The sequence below is a fragment of the Oncorhynchus mykiss genome, chromosome 27, assembly GCF_013265735.2.
Source record: "Oncorhynchus mykiss isolate Arlee chromosome 27, USDA_OmykA_1.1, whole genome shotgun sequence".
Lineage (NCBI taxonomy): Eukaryota > Metazoa > Chordata > Actinopteri > Salmoniformes > Salmonidae > Oncorhynchus > Oncorhynchus mykiss.
The window spans coordinates 50,827,152-50,847,595 of record NC_048591.1 but is presented as its reverse complement, the minus strand read 5'-3'; the positions used below and the strand labels follow the sequence as shown (position 1 = coordinate 50,847,595).

Here is a 20,444-nt window from a genome sequence, read left to right as displayed (position 1 = left end):
ATAGCCATATCTAGGAAAAACAAAGTTCCAAAGGCTGGGCCTAATATAGTGTATAAGAGGTCATACAATAAGTTTTGTAGTAATTCCACTGTTGACGGTGTAAAGAATATTTGCTGGTCTGTGGTGTGTAATGAGGAGCAAACAGACTTTGCACTTGACACATTTATGAAATTCCTTATTCCAGTTACTAATAAGCACACATTAAGGAAATGACAGTAAAAACTGTTAAATCCCTGTGGATTGATGAGGAATTGAAACATTGTATGGTTGAGAGGGATGAGGCAAAAGGTATGGCAAATAAGTCTGTCAGCACAACCGATTGGCAAACGTACTGCAAATTGAGAAATCATGTGACTAAACTGAATATAAAGAATAAACTATACTACGAAACAAAGGTAAATAACATAAAGAATGATAGTAAAAAGCTTTGGGGCACCTTAAATGAAATGTTTGGAGAAAAGTCTATCTCAGCTCCATCATTCATTAAATCAGATGGTTCATTCATTACAAAGCCTACTGATATTGTCAACTACTTTAAAGATTTTTTCATTGGTAAGATTAGCAAACTTAGGCATGACATGCCACTAACAAACGCTGACACTACACATCCAAGTATATCCGACCAAATTATGAAATACAAGAACTGTACTTTTGAATTCCATAAAGTCAGTGTGGAAGAGGTGAAAAAAGTATTGTTGTCTATCAACAATGACAAGCCAGCAGGGTCTGACAATTTGTATGGAAAATTACTGAAGATAATAGCGAACGATATTGCCACTCCTATTTACCATATCTTCAATCTAAACCTACTAGAAAGTGTGTTCCCTCAGACCTGTAGGGAAGCTGAAGTCATTCCTCTACCCAAGAATATTAAAAACCCCTTTACTGGCTCAAATAGCTGACCAATCAGCCTGTTACCAACCCTTAGTAAACAACTGGAAAAAACTTGTGTTTGACCAGATGCAATGCTATTTCACAGTAAACAAATTGACAACATAATTTCAGCACGCTTATAGAGAATGACATTCAACAAGCACAGCACTTACACAAATGACTGATGATTGGCTGAGAAAAATTGATGATAAAAATATTGTGGGGGCAGTTTTGTCAGACTTCAGTGCGGCTTTTTACATTATCGATCATAGTCTGCTGCTGGAAAAACGTATCTGTTATGGCTTTACACCCCCTGCTATATTGTGGATAAAGAGTTAAACGGCCTAACAGAACACAGAGGGTGTTCTTTAACGGAAGACTAATGGCAGAATCAGGAATTGTCTAGGTCCCTTATTTTTTTCAATCTAATTTAGCATATCTGATTCAGCTAGTTAAAAGGTCTTGTTGAGTAGCTAATAAATAGAACCAGGTGTGTTAAATTAGGGTTGAAAACTGAAAACCCACAGGACAGTATATCTCCAGGAAGAGGGTTGGGCAGCCCTATTGTAGAGTGACAGAAGACTGCTTCTGCCAGCATTACCAAACATGTACATTGTATTAAATAATTCAGCCTTGACTCCTATTTATATCATGTAATGTTGCCTCTCTTAAACACCCTCTCTCACACAGCTATTGAATGATTCAATGCAACAAAGCACTTGTCTGGTAGTGTTATTCCATGGTCAGGTAGGACAATAGAAGAGGAGAAAATTGCATTTATATCTTTAGTCAAAATTAGTATTTTAAATGGATTTAAAATAGTAGGCTATTTAGCACGGCAGGGGATGATACATGTTCATGAACAGGGGATGATATCTGTTCATTAACAGGGGATGATACATATCTGTAATGGTCAAATCTGATTTATTTGCCCTCATATAGTTTTTTGACTGTTATTTGGTAAATATTGCTGCTTGCTAGCTACTCTGTGAGAGTTTGACAAGAACATGTGGTAGCTAGCTAGCGAGCTTGGTAACTGTTTAAAAACATGTGGTAGCTAGCTAGCTTGGTAACTGTTTAAAAACATGTGGTAGCTAGCTAGCTTGGTAACTGTTTAAAAACAAAGAGGTGAGTGTGTTAGAAAGCTAAACAGCTAGCTAGTTGACTGCTGTGGCTACCAAGTTACTGTATTTGATTGCTGTGGCTACCTAGTTATTGTATATAATGTATTTGACTGCTGTGACTACCTAGTTACCGTATAATGTATTTGACTGCTGTGACTACCTAGCTACTGTATTTGACTGCTGTGACTACCTAGTTACCGTATATACTGTATTTGACTGCTGTAACTACCTAGTTACCGTATATACTGCATTTGACTGCTGAGACTACCTAGTTACCGTATATAATGTATTTGACTGCTGTGACTACCTAGTTACCGTATATACTGTATTTGACTGCTGTGACTACCTAGTTACCGTATATACTGCATTTGACTGCTGAGACTACCTAGTTACCGTATATACTGTATTTGACTGCTGTGACTACCTAGTTACCGTATATACTGTATTTGACTGCTGTGACTACCTAGTTACTGTATATACTGTATTTGACTGCTGTCACTACCTATCTACTGTATATACTGTATTTGACTGCTGTGACTACCTAGTTACCGTATCTACTGTATTTGACTGCTGTAACTACCTATCTACTATCTACTGTATTTGACTGCTGTGACTACCTAGCTACTAGCTACTGTATTTGACTGCTGTGACTACCTATCTACTAGCTACTGTATTTGACTGCTATGACTACCTATCTACTAGCTACTGTATTTGACTAGTGTAACTACCTATCTACTAGCTACTGTATTTGACTGCTGTGACTACCTATCTACTATCTACTGTATTTGACTGCTGTAACTACCTATCTACTAGCTACTGTATTTGACTGCTGTAACTACCTATCTACTAGCTACTGTATTTGACTGCTGTGACTACCTATCGTATTTGACTGCTGTGACTACCTATCTACTAGCTACTGTATTTGACTGCTGTGACTACCTATCGTATTTGACTGCTGTGACTACCTATCTACTAGCTACTGTATTTGACTGCTGTGACTACCTAGTTACCGTATCTCCTGTATTTGACTGCTGTAACTACCTAGCTACTAGCTACTGTATTTGACTGCTGTGACTACCTAGCCACTATCTACTGTATTTGACGGCTGTGACTAGCTATCTACTAGCTACTGTATTTGACTGCTGAGACTACCTAGTTACCGTATATCATGTATTTGACTGCTGTGACTACCTAGTTACCGTATACACTGTATTTGACTGCTGTGGCTACCTAGTTACTGTATATACTGTATTTGACTGCTGTGACTACCTAGTTACTATCTACTGCATTTGACTGCTGTGACTACCTAGTTACCGTATATACTGTATTTGACTGCTGTGACTACCTAGTTACTATCTACTGCATTTGACTGCTGTGACTACCTAGTTACCGTATCTCCTGTATTTGACTGCTGTGACTACCTAGTTACCGTATCTCCTGTATTTGACTGCTGTGACTACCTAGTTACCGTATCTCCTGTATTTGACTGCTGTGACTACCTAGTTACTATCTACTGTATTTGACTGCTGTGACTACCTAGTTACCGTATATACTGTATTTGACTGCTGTGACTACCTAGTTACTATCTATTGTATTTGACTGCTGTGACTACCTAGTTACCGTATATACTGTATTTGACTGCTGTGACTACCTAGTTACTATCTACTGTATTTGACTGCTGTGACTACCTAGTTACCGTATATACTGTATTTGACTGCTGTGACTACCTAGTTACCGTATATACTGCATTTGACTGCTGTGACTACCTAGTTACTATCTACTGTATTTGACTGCTGTGACTACCTAGTTACTATCTACTGTATTTGACTGCTGTGACTACCTAGTTACCGTATATACTGTATTTGACTGCTGTGACTACCTAGTTACTATCTACTGTATTTGACTGCTGTGACTACCTAGTTACTATCTACTGTATTTGACTGCTGTGACTACCTAGTTACCGTATATACTGTATTTGACTGCTGTGACTACCTAGTTACTATCTACTGTATTTGACTGCTGTGACTACCTAGTTACCGTATATACTGTATTTGACTGCTGTGACTACCTAGTTACTATCTACTGTATTTGACTGCTGTGACTACCTAGTTACTATCTACTGTATTTGACTGCTGTGACTACCTAGTTACCGTATATACTGCATTTGACTGCTGTGACTACCTAGTTACTATCTACTGTATTTGACTGCTGTGACTACCTAGTTACTATCTACTGTATTTGACTGCTGTGACTACCTAGTTACCGTATATACTGTATTTGACTGCTGTGACTACCTAGTTACCGTATATACTGTATTTGACTGCTGTGACTACCTAGTTACTATCTACTGTATTTGACTGCTGTGACTACCTAGTTACCGTATATACTGCATTTGACTGCTGTGACTACCTAGTTACCGTATAATGTATTTGACTGCTGTGACTACCTAGTTACCGTATATACTGCATTTGACTGCTGTGACTACCTAGTTACCGTATATACTGCATTTGACTGCTGTGACTACCTAGTTACCGTATATACTGCATTTGACTGCTGTGACTACCTAGTTACTATCTACTGTATTTGACTGTATTTGACTGCTGTGACTACCTAGTTACCGTATATACTGCATTTGACTGCTGTGACTACCTAGTTACCATATATACTGTATTTGACTGTATTTGACTGCTGTGACTACCTAGTTACCGTATATACTTTATTTGACTGCTGTGACTACCTAGTTACCGCATATACTGCATTTGACTGCTGTGACTACCTAGTTACTATCTACTGTATTTGACTGCTGTGACTACCTAGTTACCGTATATACTGTATTTGACTGCTGTGACTACCTAGTTACCGTATATACTGTATTGGACTGCTGTGACTACCTAGTTACCGTATCTCCTGTATTTGACTGCTGTGACTACCTAGTTACCGTATCTCCTGTATTTGACTGCTGTGACTACCTAGTTACCGTATATACTGCATTTGACTGCTGTGACTACCTAGTTACTGTATATACTGTATTTGACTGTTGTGACTACCTAGTTACTATCTACTGTCTTTGACTGCTGTGACTACCTAGCTACTAGCTACTGTATTTGACTGCTGTGACTACCTAGCCACTATCTACTGTATTTGACGGCTGTGACTAGCTATCTACTAGCTACTGTATTTGACTGCTGACACTACCTAGTTACCGTATATCATGTATTTGACTGCTGTGACTACCTAGTTACCGTATACACTGTATTTGACTGCTGTGGCTACCTAGTTACTGTATATACTGTATTTGACTGCTGTGACTACCTAGTTACTATCTACTGCATTTGACTGCTGTGACTACCTAGTTACCGTATATACTGTATTTGACTGCTGTGACTACCTAGTTACTATCTACTGCATTTGACTGCTGTGACTACCTAGTTACTATCTACTGTATTTGACTGCTGTGACTACCTAGTTACTATCTACTGTATTTGACTGCTGTGACTACCTAGTTACCGTATATACTGCATTTGACTGCTGTGACTACCTAGTTACTATCTACTGTATTTGACTGCTGTGACTACCTAGTTACTATCTACTGTATTTGACTGCTGTGACTACCTAGTTACCGTATATACTGTATTTGACTGCTGTGACTACCTAGTTACCGTATATACTGTATTTGACTGCTGTGACTACCTAGTTACTATCTACTGTATTTGACTGCTGTGACTACCTAGTTACCGTATATACTGCATTTGACTGCTGTGACTACCTAGTTACCGTATAATGTATTTGACTGCTGTGACTACCTAGTTACCGTATATACTGCATTTGACTGCTGTGACTACCTAGTTACCGTATATACTGCATTTGACTGCTGTGACTACCTAGTTACCGTATATACTGCATTTGACTGCTGTGACTACCTAGTTACTATCTACTGTATTTGACTGTATTTGACTGCTGTGACTACCTAGTTACCGTATATACTGCATTTGACTGCTGTGACTACCTAGTTACCATATATACTGTATTTGACTGTATTTGACTGCTGTGACTACCTAGTTACCGTATATACTTTATTTGACTGCTGTGACTACCTAGTTACCGCATATACTGCATTTGACTGCTGTGACTACCTAGTTACTATCTACTGTATTTGACTGCTGTGACTACCTAGTTACCGTATATACTGTATTTGACTGCTGTGACTACCTAGTTACCGTATATACTGTATTGGACTGCTGTGACTACCTAGTTACCGTATCTCCTGTATTTGACTGCTGTGACTACCTAGTTACCGTATCTCCTGTATTTGACTGCTGTGACTACCTAGTTACCGTATATACTGCATTTGACTGCTGTGACTACCTAGTTACTGTATATACTGTATTTGACTGTTGTGACTACCTAGTTACTATCTACTGTCTTTGACTGCTGTGACTACCTAGCTACTAGCTACTGTATTTGACTGCTGTGACTACCTAGCCACTATCTACTGTATTTGACGGCTGTGACTAGCTATCTACTAGCTACTGTATTTGACTGCTGAGACTACCTAGTTACCGTATATCATGTATTTGACTGCTGTGACTACCTAGTTACCGTATACACTGTATTTGACTGCTGTGGCTACCTAGTTACTGTATATACTGTATTTGACTGCTGTGACTACCTAGTTACTATCTACTGCATTTGACTGCTGTGACTACCTAGTTACCGTATCTCCTGTATTTGACTGCTGTGACTACCTAGTTACCGTATCTCCTGTATTTGACTGCTGTGACTACCTAGTTACCGTATCTCCTGTATTTGACTGCTGTGACTACCTAGTTACTATCTACTGTATTTGACTGCTGTGACTACCTAGTTACCGTATATACTGTATTTGACTGCTGTGACTACCTAGTTACTATCTATTGTATTTGACTGCTGTGACTACCTAGTTACCGTATATACTGTATTTGACTGCTGTGACTACCTAGTTACTATCTACTGTATTTGACTGCTGTGACTACCTAGTTACCGTATATACTGTATTTGACTGCTGTGACTACCTAGTTACCGTATATACTGCATTTGACTGCTGTGACTACCTAGTTACTATCTACTGTATTTGACTGCTGTGACTACCTAGTTACTATCTACTGTATTTGACTGCTGTGACTACCTAGTTACCGTATATACTGTATTTGACTGCTGTGACTACCTAGTTACTATCTACTGTATTTGACTGCTGTGACTACCTAGTTACTATCTACTGTATTTGACTGCTGTGACTACCTAGTTACCGTATATACTGTATTTGACTGCTGTGACTACCTAGTTACTATCTACTGTATTTGACTGCTGTGACTACCTAGTTACCGTATATACTGTATTTGACTGCTGTGACTACCTAGTTACTATCTACTGTATTTGACTGCTGTGACTACCTAGTTACTATCTACTGTATTTGACTGCTGTGACTACCTAGTTACCGTATATACTGCATTTGACTGCTGTGACTACCTAGTTACTATCTACTGTATTTGACTGCTGTGACTACCTAGTTACTATCTACTGTATTTGACTGCTGTGACTACCTAGTTACCGTATATACTGTATTTGACTGCTGTGACTACCTAGTTACCGTATATACTGTATTTGACTGCTGTGACTACCTAGTTACTATCTACTGTATTTGACTGCTGTGACTACCTAGTTACCGTATATACTGCATTTGACTGCTGTGACTACCTAGTTACCGTATAATGTATTTGACTGCTGTGACTACCTAGTTACCGTATATACTGCATTTGACTGCTGTGACTACCTAGTTACCGTATATACTGCATTTGACTGCTGTGACTACCTAGTTACCGTATATACTGCATTTGACTGCTGTGACTACCTAGTTACTATCTACTGTATTTGACTGTATTTGACTGCTGTGACTACCTAGTTACCGTATATACTGCATTTGACTGCTGTGACTACCTAGTTACCATATATACTGTATTTGACTGTATTTGACTGCTGTGACTACCTAGTTACCGTATATACTTTATTTGACTGCTGTGACTACCTAGTTACCGCATATACTGCATTTGACTGCTGTGACTACCTAGTTACTATCTACTGTATTTGACTGCTGTGACTACCTAGTTACCGTATATACTGTATTTGACTGCTGTGACTACCTAGTTACCGTATATACTGTATTGGACTGCTGTGACTACCTAGTTACCGTATCTCCTGTATTTGACTGCTGTGACTACCTAGTTACCGTATCTCCTGTATTTGACTGCTGTGACTACCTAGTTACCGTATATACTGCATTTGACTGCTGTGACTACCTAGTTACTGTATATACTGTATTTGACTGTTGTGACTACCTAGTTACTATCTACTGTCTTTGACTGCTGTGACTAGACAAAAATATTTTTTTTATTTATTTTGAAAGCACCACCACCAATCAGCCTACATCACTGTGCACCGCCGTTACTATGACAACTAGCGTAACCATGTCAGAAAATGACTGGTCTGAAAAGCAATCTGATTTGGTGACTTGCTGTTTGGACAGTCAGTATTCCGGAACTGTTTTGAGCATTAAGGCCCTGCAGTGTGAACTATGCTTTACTCTCACCCTTAAATACCAACCCAAATATAAATGCACCGTAAAGACCTCACAGCCACCAAAACAGTCCCTCCGGTCCCCCTCTCTCTCTCTAGCTTCTCCCCTCCTATCCATCCATCTCTCCCTCTGTATCCATCTCTTTGTCACCGACTGGGTACAAACTCAGGTCTCTTGCTTGCCACAAGACTATGATGTAGCTTGCCTGGCGCAGTGGAACCAATGCTAAAGTTGCAAAACTGCAAATCCTGCCTATATAATGCACTCTCAGGCAGGGTTTGATAGATTTTGACTACTATGTTTATTTTTATTTCACCTATATTTAACCAGGTAGGCTAGTTGAGAACAAGTTCTCATTTGCAACTGCGACCTGGCCAAGATAAAGCAAAGCAGTGTGACACAGACAACACAGAGTTACACATGGAGTAAACAATACACAAGCCAATAACACAAACAAGTCAATGACACAGTAGAAAAAAGAAAGTCTATAAACAGTGTGTGCAGAAGGCATGAAGAGGTAGGCAATAAATAGGCCATAGGAGTGAATAATTACAATTTAGCAGATTAACACTGGAGTGATAAATGATCAGATGGTCATGTGCAAGTAGAGATACTGGTGTGCAAAAGAGCAGAAAAGTAAATAAGATAAAAACAGTATGGGGATGAGGTAGGTAGGTAGATTGGGTGGGCTATTTACCGATGGACTATGTACAGCTGCAGCGATCGGTTAGCTGCTCAGATAGTTGATGTTTAAAGTTGGTGAGGGAAATTAAGTCTCCAACTTCAGCGGTTTCGTTCCAGTCACTGGCAGCAGAGGACTGGAAGGAAAGGCGGCCAAATGTGTGAACCAATATGGCTGGGTATCAGCCCTCAGGCCTTTCAGAGCTCCCAGGTTTTAATCTGACCCTGTAATGGGATTATTCTGACATTCTTACACACATGAATGAGAGAGAGAGAGAGCGAGCAACGCTAGGTCACCTCCAGCAGCCGCACCAACCACCATCCTACTTCCCTGCACCACCTCGGCATCTAGCCACCACAGTCCAGAGGGGGGTGGAACCCATAGGAATGAAGGAGATGGATGGAGTGGGAGAGGAAGAAGAAGAAGGAAGAGAGACAAGGGAAACGCTGGGCAGTCTGATAATCCTCTCCTCTACCCTTCACTACTCTCCTCTGCTGCGGTCCCTCATCCCTCTAGGCCCTCTTTTCTATTTTTACCAATGACCTGCCACTGGCATTAAACAAAGCATGTGTGTCCATGTATGCTGATGATTCAACCATACAAGCATCAGCAACTACATCTAGGTGACGTTCTATGTCTCTGTGGTGTTCTGGACTTGGGATAGGGGATGAGGAGGGGAGGGGATGAAGAGACAGGGAGGGAGGGGATGAAGTGGGAGGGAGAGGATGAGGAGGGGATGAGGAGGCAGTAATGTAATGTTCCCTCGGTCAGAAGTCAGAGGGAGGATAAAGGACCTCAACCTCAAAGCACCGGATAGGTAAAATACATTCTATTAAGGCAGTAACTCCCATACTGGTATCAACTCCTTAGATCATTGGAAGGAAAGATAGGTGAAGATCGTTGCATCTGCGTTAGAGGAATCACTCTAGTCTCTGTTCTCACCATGCCAGCTCTCTCTCTCTACCCCCACTATCTCCCTATCCCTCTCGCCACCCCCACTATCTCCCTATCCCTCTCGCCACCCCCACTATCTCCCTATCCCTCTCTCCACCCCCACTATCTCCCTATCCCTCTCTCCACCCTCACTATCTCCCTATCTCTCTCTCCACCCCCACTATCTCCCTATCCCTCTCTCCACCCCCACTATCTCCCTATCCCTCTCTCTACCCCCACTATCTCCCTATCCCTCTCTCCACCCCCACTATCTCCCTATCCCTCTCTCCACCCCCACTATCTCCCTATCCCTCTCTCCACCCCCACTATCTCCCTATCCCTCTTTCCACCCCCACTATCTCCCTATCCCTCTCTCCACCCCCACTATCTCCCTATCCCTCTCTCCACCCCCACTATCTCCCTATCCCTCGCTCCACCCCCACTATCTCCCTATCCCTCTCTCCACCCCCACTATCTCAAGAACACCAAGGTAACCTACCGAAATGACTACCAACCTATAGCTCTCATGGACACCCTAGACCCACTCCAATTCACATACCTCCCCAACAGATCCACAGATGACGCAATGTCAATCGTGCTCCACACTGCCCTTTCCCAACTGGACAAAAGGAACACCTATGTGAGAATGCTGTTCATCGAATTTAGCTCAGCGTTCAACACCATAGTGCCCTTAAAGCTCATCTATAAGCTAAGGACCCTGGGACTAAACATCTCCCTCTGCAACTGGATCCTGGACATCCTGATGGGCCACCCCAGGTGGTAAGGGTAGGTAACACATCTGCCATGCTGATCCTCAACACTGGGGCCCCTCATATATCCTGTAACAACATATAGCACAGTCCCTATCTCCTTTACAAACATATAACACAGACCATATCTAATTTAACATATAACACAGCCCGTATCTCCTTTAACAACATATAACACAGCCCGTATCTCCTTTAACAACATATAACACAGCCCGTATCTCCTTTAACAACATATAACACAGCCCATATCTCCTTTAACAACATATAGCACAGCCCCTACCTACTTTAAACCCCTTTCCAGCAGTCAGATGACCAAATCATCCTCCAGTGATAGTAGTGCACTATCAAGGGAATAAGAAACGTGTGCCAGTTGGGATGCATCCTTGGAGTCCAGCCCACATCATACAGGGGTTAAAGGGTTGCTCAAAGATGCTCAGATATCAACACACTATTGTGGGGAAATAATGATCTAACCCTGATGAGAGGGGTAAACTAATTAACTCCCCATTTAAACGGTCATTTGGTTTCTCTTTGGCAAGACATTTTCCCAACACAGCTGAGACACATCACTGAGTATGGCGAGAGGGATGGAAGGAGAGAGAGAAAGGGAGAGCGAGATAAAGGGAGAGATAGAAGGCATGAGAGAGAGAGAGAGAGAGAGAGAGAGAGAGAGAGAGAGAGAGAGAATGAATTGCAGAGAACCACACTGGGTTGGTGTCTCAGAGGGTGAATAGCAGAGAACCACATCTTTTCCAAACCCATCATTCATGGTGAACGTTAATGACCGGATGAAGCGTTCAGATCAGCAGAGCCGCTTGGGTCGACAGTCTGTTCCCGCAAAACAACACAGTCATGAGAGAAACCTTTAATGAACTTCGTTAGAGAGATATGACCCTATTCAGTGTGAATAATCTTTAAAGGTTAACAACACTTCTCTAGGTCAGTCTCTCTATACTGTATATAACACAACCACAGGGCCGTCCATTATATTCTAATGCATCAGAGAGATTAATCAGTCAATATCAAGGTTTTCATTCTATACATCAAAATTATGTCATTTTATTTATATTTAAAATTATGTTTGTCTGCTGATCCCCATCGGAAGTCGACATTAAAACTCAACAATGAATGATTTATAAAAAAAATAGCTGTTTGTGTAAAATGGGTCATTTATTTAATTGACTCTATTCTTTAGAATGACCTTTAGTCTCTGTTCTTAATGAGCTTAAAGTGTTCCGTTGGTATTTCTTCACTACACCTACTTGCCTCCCTCCCTAAGGCTGGATGGCAGGCTAATAAAAAGGTAAGAGAATAACGCAATATGTTAGCGTCCATTAGACGACACACTGTCATCGGCCACATCCTTCTCTATCTTTCTCTCACCCTCTCTACGCCCCTCTCTAACTCCCTCTCTCTATCTCTCTCTCTTTCTGTGTCTCCCTCTTTATCTCTCTCAATTCAATTCAATTCAAGGGCTTTATTGGCATGGGAAACATGTGTTAACATTACCAAAGCAAGTGAGGTAGACAACATACAAAGTGAATATATAAAGTGAAAAACAACAAAAATTAACAGTAAACATTACACATAGAGGTTTCAAAACAGTAAAGACATTACAAATGTCATATACAGTGTTTTAACAATGTGCAAATGGTTAAAGGACACAAGATAAAATATAAGCATAAATATGGGTTGTATTTACAATGGTGTGTGTTCTTCACTGGTTGCCCTTTTCTCGTGGCAACAGGTCACAAATCTTGCTACTGTGATGTCACACTGTGGAATTTCACCCAGTAGATATGGGAGTTTTTCAAATTTGGATTTGTTTTCAAATTCTTTGTGGATCTGTGTAATCTGAGGGAAATATGTCTCTCTAATATGGTCATACATTGGGTAGGAGGTTAGGAAGTGCAGCTCAGTTTCCACCTCATTTTGTGGGCAGTGAGCACATAGTCTGTCTTCTCTTGAGAGCCATGTCTGCCTTTCTCAATAGCAAGGCTATGCTCACTGAGTCTGTACATAGTCAAAGCTTTCCTTAATTTTGGGTCAGTCACAGTGGTCAGGTATTCTGCCGCTGTGTACTCTCTGTGTAGGGCCAAATAGCATTCTAGTTTGCTCTGTTTTTTTGTTAATTCTTTCCAATGTGTCAAGTAATTATCTTTTTGTTTTCTCATGATTTGGTTGGGTCTAATTGTGCTGTTGTCCTGGGGCTCTGTAGGGTGTGTTTGTGAACAGAGGTAAATAAATAAAGAAATAAAGAAAGAGAGAGAGACAGAGACAGCGAGAGAGAGAGCACTCCCTCTTCTAGACCCTTACATGCACAGACTGAACTATGTTCATGCACTCACTGTCCTCACATAGAAACTCACTCAAACACTGAAGACTGATCACTTTCTGAGTCACAATGCAATCCGAGATCTACCACACGTTTTATTTGTAAACATGACTTAAAAAACGTAAGCTTATGCAACATTAACCAATTAAAAACAGTTATGTAGCAACAGGGTTTGTGGTAGACTATAGGACCAATACATTATCACTGGGGTTGGTGCAATAGACTACAGGTCCAATGCATAATCATATTGGTTATGCAGTAGACTATAGGTTAAATACAATATCACTGAGGTTTGTGCAGTAGACTATAGGTTCAATACATTATCCCTGAGGTTTACGCAGTAGACTATAGGTTCAATACATTATCCCTGAGGTTTATGCAGTAGACTATACGTTCAATACATTATCCCTGAGGTTCATTCAGTAGACTATAGGTTCAATACATTATCCCTGAGGTTCATGCAGTAGACTATAGGTTCAATACATTATCCCTGAGGTTCATGCAGTAGACTACAGGCCCATGCATTATAACTGAAGTTTGTGCAGAAGACTACATGCCCAATGCATTATCACTGGGGTTTATGTAGTAGAATATAGGTTCAATACATTATCACTGAGGTTTGTGCAGCAGAATATAGGTTCAATACATTATCACTGAGGTTTGTGCAGAAGACTACATGCCCAATGCATTATCACTGAGGTTTATGCAGTAGACTACAGGTCCAATGCATTATCACTGCGGTTTATGCAGTAGACTACAGGTCCAATGCATTATCACTGAGGTTTATGGAGTAGACTACAGGTCCAATGCATTATCACTGAGGTTTATGGAGTAGACTACAGGTCCAATGCATTATCATATTGGTTATGCTTAAATTGCACTGACAATGTTGTTCTTCTCAGACAATTTGGAAATCATTAAAAAAAATGTGGGTAACAGACCACTGTGGGGATGGAGCATCTGATAGTCAGTCTGTATGATGGTCAGTCTGTGGGGAGGGAGCATCTGATAGTCAGTCTGTAGGAAGGGAACATCTGATGGTCAGTCTGTGGGGAGGGAGCATCTGAAGGTCAGTCTGTGGGGAGGGAGCATCTGAAGGTCAGTCTGTGGGGAGGGAGCATCTGAAGGTCAGTCTGTGGGGAGGGAGCATCTGATGGTCAGTCTGTGGGGAGGGAGCATCTGATGGTCAGTCTGTGGGGAGGGAGCATCTGATGGTCAGTCTTTGGGTAGGGAGCATCTGATGGTCAGTCTGTGGGGAGGGAGCATCTGATGGTCAGTCTGTAGGGAGGGATCATCTGATGGTCAGTCTGTAAGGAGGGATCATCTGATGGTCAGTCTGTGGGGAGGGAGCAGCTGCATCTCACCCGACTCACCCTCCCTCCCTACCCTGAGAAAAGGGGAGATAGTCTTCTAGCTAAGTCACAATGCATTATTTCTGCCTCATGCACCAATTCATGTTGTTACTCCAATGACCAGAGAAAGTGAAACATTCCTTGAAAAAAAGACACACGCCACTAAAAATAAGTACTGTAAAAGGTTAGTACTGTGAAGGTTAGTACTGTAAAGGTTAGTACTGTAAAGGTTAGTACTGTAAAGGTTAGTACTGTGAAGGTTAGTACTGTAAAGGTTAGTACTGTAAAGGTTAGAGGTGTTAGGTTTGAACTAGTACTGTAAAGGTAATATCAGTTAGGTTTGAACTAGTACTGTAAAGGTAATATCAGTTAGGTTTGAACTAGTACTGTAAAGGTAATATCAGTTAGGTTTGAACTAGTACTGTAAAGGTTAGATCAGTTAGGGTTGAACGAGTACTGTAAAGGTTAGTACTGTAAAGTTTAGAACTGTAAAGGTTGAACGAGTACTGTAAAGGTTAGAGCGTTTAGGGTTGAACGAGTACTGTAAAGGTTAGATCAGTTAGGGTTGAATGAGTACTGTAAAGGTTAGTACTGTAAATGTTAGTACTGTACAGGTTAGCGCTGTTAGGGTTGAATGAGAACTATAAAGGTTAGTACTGTAAAGGTTTGATCAGCTAGGATAGAACGAATACTGTAAAGGTTAGTACTGTAAAGGTTAGTACTGTAAAGGTTGGTACTGTAAAGATTGGCACTGTAAAGATTGGCACTGCAAATGTTAGTACTGTAAAGATTGGTACTGTAAATGTTAGTACTGTAAAGATTGGCACTGCAAAGGTTAGTACTGTAAAGATTGGTACTGTAAAGGTTAGTACTGTAAAGATTGGTACTGTAAAGGTTGGTACTGTAAAGATTGGTACTGTAAAGATTGGTACTGTAAAGGTTGGTACTGTAAAGGTTGGTACTGTAAAGGTTGGTACTGTCAAGGTTGGCACTGCAAAGGTTAGTACTGTAAAGGTTGGTACTGTAAAGGTTAGTACTGTAAAGGTTATAGCTGTAAAGGTTAGAGGTGTTACGATCACACTAGGCAGAGAGCAGTAAGTATTTAAATACACAACATGAGACAACATACAAAGCAACGCAAGTTATTTTGGGTGAGGATGACAGGGATTGCAGCGTGTATGTGTGTGTGAAATACAACTAACTGTGTAAAATAATTCTGGACATAGAAACAATATGGTTGTACAATAACATTGTGTGCAACACTCAGGGACCATGGACATTAAGGGGATGTGTAACATTCAGTAGAGGAGGGACAGCTATGTCATGTGGAAGAGAGGGGTCAGAGTCATTAAACTGTCATTCTTGTTTATTTTTTTCATGAATGTGTGATGTTCTGTCTGGCCTACGCCATGTCATGAAGGAGAAAATGCATCTCATAACACTTGAACATGGAAAGATATGTTATATCATTAAGCCTACAGTAACAGCCAGTGTGTGGTGTTCGATGTAGGCCGACGTTGCATGATACTTTTGAGGGCAAAAAGTCATGCAGGGCTTGACAATAACCTTCAGACAAGGAGTTAACTGAAAATGTTGTGTTGTTTGATGTAAGAAACCACTTCACAAAATAAAATGCATTATTATTCCCATTCCATTATTACAGAGAATCAGACAAATATTGCTACCCTCTGCCTATTGGCTACTTAGCTTGTTCAAGCCTGTCTCAAAATACAACACTGCCCCTTTAAGACAGAAAAAATGCTCTTTACCTGACTTTATTTTCAAAGATGTTCACGTTCACGTTTTGTGCTTTTGTAGAAGGCAATCACTCCCCTAATGCTGACTACAAATTATCTATATATAACTGGGCTAATATCTCACTAAGTGGCAAAGGATATGAACAAATATGCACACATAGCTACATGCAGCTCTTGCTTTGATCTTAAAACAAGTGCATCTACTCACGACCACTCATGCTCTAAACACAGTCCAGTTCATCTACTCACGACCACTCATGCTCTAAACACAGTCCAGTTCATCTACTCACGACCACTCATGCTCTAAACACAGTCCAGTTCATCTACTCACGACCACTCATGCTCTAAACACAGTCCAGTTCATCTACTCACGACCACTCATGCTCTAAACACAGTCCAGTGCATCTACTCACGACCACTCATGCTCTAAACACAGTCCAGTTCATCTACTCACGACCACTCATGCTCTAAACACAGTCCAGTTCATCTACTCACGACCACTCATGCTCTAAACACAGTCCAGTTCATCTACTCACGACCACTCATGCTCTAAACACAGTCCAGTGCATCTACTCACGACCACTCATGCTCTAAACACAGTCCAGTTCATCTACTCACGACCACTCATGCTCTAAACACAGTCCAGTTCATCTACTCACGACCACTCATGCTCTAAACACAGTCCAGTTCATCTACTCACGACCACTCATGCTCTAAACACAGTCCAGTTCATCTACTCACGACCACTCATGCTCTAAACACAGTCCAGTTCATCTACTCACGACCACTCATGCTCTAAACACAGTCCAGTTCATCTACTCACGACCACTCATGCTCTGAACACAGTCCAGTTCATCTACTCACGACCACTCATGCTCTAAACACAGTCCAGTTCATCTACTCACGACCACTCATACTCTAAACACAGTCCAGTTCATCTACTCACGACCGCTCATGCTGTAAACACAGTCCAGTTCATCTACTCACGACCACTCATGCTCTAAACACAGTCCAGTTCATCTACTCACGACCACTCATGCTGTAAACACAGTCCAGTTCATCTACTCACGACCACTCATGCTCTAAACACAGTCCAGTTCATCTACTCACGACCACTCATGCTGTAAACACAGTCCAGTTCATCTACTCACGACCACTCATGCTCTAAACACAGTCCAGTTCATCTACTCACGACCACTCATGCTCTAAACACAGTCCAGTTCATCTACTCACGACCACTCATACTCTAAACACAGTCCAGTGCATCTACTCACGACCGCTCATGCTGTAAACACAGTCCAGTTCATCTACTCACGACCACTCATGCTCTAAACACAGTCCAGTTCATCTACTCACGACCACTCATGCTGTAAACACAGTCCAGTTCAAATTAAATGGCACAGATCCATATATGGCAATGGTCTATTTGCATTTAGGCCAACTGCTGACCATACATTCTCACTATGTGAGATAACCAAGTACGTTAGTGGCAATACAGAGCAGAGAGAAACCAGAAGCCCAGAGCACAGAGAAACCAGAAGCCCAGAGCAGAGAGAAACCAGAAGCCCAGAGCAAAGAGAAACCAGAAGCCCACAGCAGAGATAAACCAAAAGCTCAGAGCAGAGATAAACCAGAAGCCCAGAGCAGAGAGAAACCAGAAGCCCAGGGCAGAGAGAAACCAGAAGCCCACAGCAGAGATAAACCAAAAGCTCAGAGCAGAGAGAAACCAGAAGCCCAGGGCAGAGAGAAACCAGAAGCCCACAGCAGAGATAAACCAAAAGCTCAGAGCAGAGAGAAACCAGAAGCCCAGAGCAGAGAGAAACCAGAAGCCCAGGGCAGAGAGAAACCAGAAGCCCACAGCAGAGATAAACCAAAAGCTCAGAGCAGAGAGAAACCAGAAGCCCAGAGCACAGAGAAACCAGAAGCCCAGAGCAGAGAGAAACCAGAAGCCCAGAGCAAAGAGAAACCAGAAGCCCACAGCAGAGATAAACCAAAAGCTCAGAGCAGAGATAAACCAGAAGCCCAGAGCAGAGAGAAACCAGAAGCCCAGGGCAGAGAGAAACCAGAAGCCCACAGCAGAGATAAACCAAAAGCTCAGAGCAGAGAGAAACCAGAAGCCCAGAGCAGAGAGAAACCAGAATCCCAGAGCAGAGAAGAAGAGGCTTGTACCAGTTGGTCACCTACCAGTAACATTAACCTGGACCAGACCAGTACGAGTCCCAATCCCATTGGTGGCAGCACACACGTACGTCCCAGCTAGCTCATAGGTCACCGCGCCCTTGAAGATCAGAGAGTTGTTAAGAATCTCCACGGTGCTGGGAAGAGATCCATTCAACCTGTAGAAGAGAGGAGCAAGATAGGGTGTTAAAGATCCCACTGGTCACAACTCTTATCACACCCTAGTGGTCACATCTCTTATCACACCCAAAAAATAGGGGTCTATCGCATCTACTACATACTGTATTCAATAAAAAGGGGTCTATAGTGTCTACTATATACTGTATTCAATAAATAGGGGTCTATAGTGTCTACTATATACTGTATTCAATAAATAGGGGTCTATAGCATCTACTATATACTGTATTCAATAAATAGGGGTCTATAGTGTCTACTATATACTGTATTCAATAAATAGGGGTCTATAGTGTCTACTATATACTGTATTCAATAAATAGGAGTCTATAGTCTACTATATACTGTATTCAATAAATAGGGTCCTATAGTGTCTACTATATACTGTATTCAATAAATAGGGGTCTAGTGTCTACTATATACTGTATTCAATAAATAGGGGTCTATAGCATCTACTATATACTGTATTCAATAAATAGGGGTCTATAGTGTCTACTATATACTGTATTCAATAAATAGGGGTCTATAGTGTCTACTATATACTGTATTCAATAAATAGGGGTCTATAGTGTCTACTATATACTGTATTCAATAAATAGGGGTCTATAGTGTCTACTATATACTGTATTCAATAAATAGGGGTCTATAGTGTCTACTATATACTGTATTCAATAAATAGGGGTCTATAGTGTCTACTATATACTGTATTCAATAAATAGGGGTCTATAGCATCTACTATATACTGTATTCAATAAATAGGGGTCTAGTGTCTACTATATACTGTATTCAATAAATAGGGGTCTATAGCGTCTACTATATACTGTATTCAATAAATAGGGGTCTATAGTGTCTACTATATACTGTATTCAATAAATAGGGGTCTATAGTGTCTACTATATACTGTATTCAATAAATAGGGGTCTATAGCATCTACTATATACTGTATTCAATAAATAGGGGTCTAGTGTCTACTATATACTGTATTCAATAAATAGGGGTCTATAGTGTCTACTATATACTGTATTCAATAAATAGGGGTCTATAGTGTCTACTATATACTGTATTCAATAAATAGGGGTCTATAGCATCTACTATATACTGTATTCAATAAATAGGGGTCTATAGTGTCTACTATATACTGTATTCAATAAATAGGGGTCTATAGTGTCTACTATATACTGTATTCAATAAATAGGGGTCTATAGCATCTACTATATACTGTATTCAATAAATAGGGGTCTATAGTGTCTACTATATACTGTATTCAATAAATAGGGGTCTAGTGTCTACTATATACTGTATTCAATAAATAGGGGTCTATAGCGTCTACTATATACTGTATTCAATAAATAGGGGTCTATAGTGTCTACTATATACTGTATTCAATAAATAGGGGTCTATAGTGTCTACTATATACTGTATTCAATAAATAGGGGTCTATAGCATCTACTATATACTGTATTCAATAAATAGGGGTCTATAGTGTCTACTATATACTGTATTCAATAAATAGGGTCCTATAGTGTCTACTATATACTGTATTAAATAAATAGGGGTCTATAGTGTCTACTATATACTGTATTCAATAAATAGGGGTCTATAGTGTCTACTATATACTGTATTCAATAAATAGGGATCTATAGTGTCTACTATATA

The 20,444-nt window shown here is 40.7% G+C and overlaps 1 protein-coding gene across 1 annotated transcript in view; it reads right to left on the bottom strand.

Moving 5' to 3' along the window:
* Positions 1-20,444, bottom strand: part of LOC110507254 (nectin-1-like) — a 184,741-nt gene that overhangs the window by 2,864 nt on the left and 161,433 nt on the right. The window contains exon 5 of the mRNA XM_036964625.1: positions 18,621-18,772. Coding sequence (XP_036820520.1) covers positions 18,621-18,772 — 152 coding nt within the window. The remainder of the gene's footprint in view (positions 1-18,620; positions 18,773-20,444) is intronic.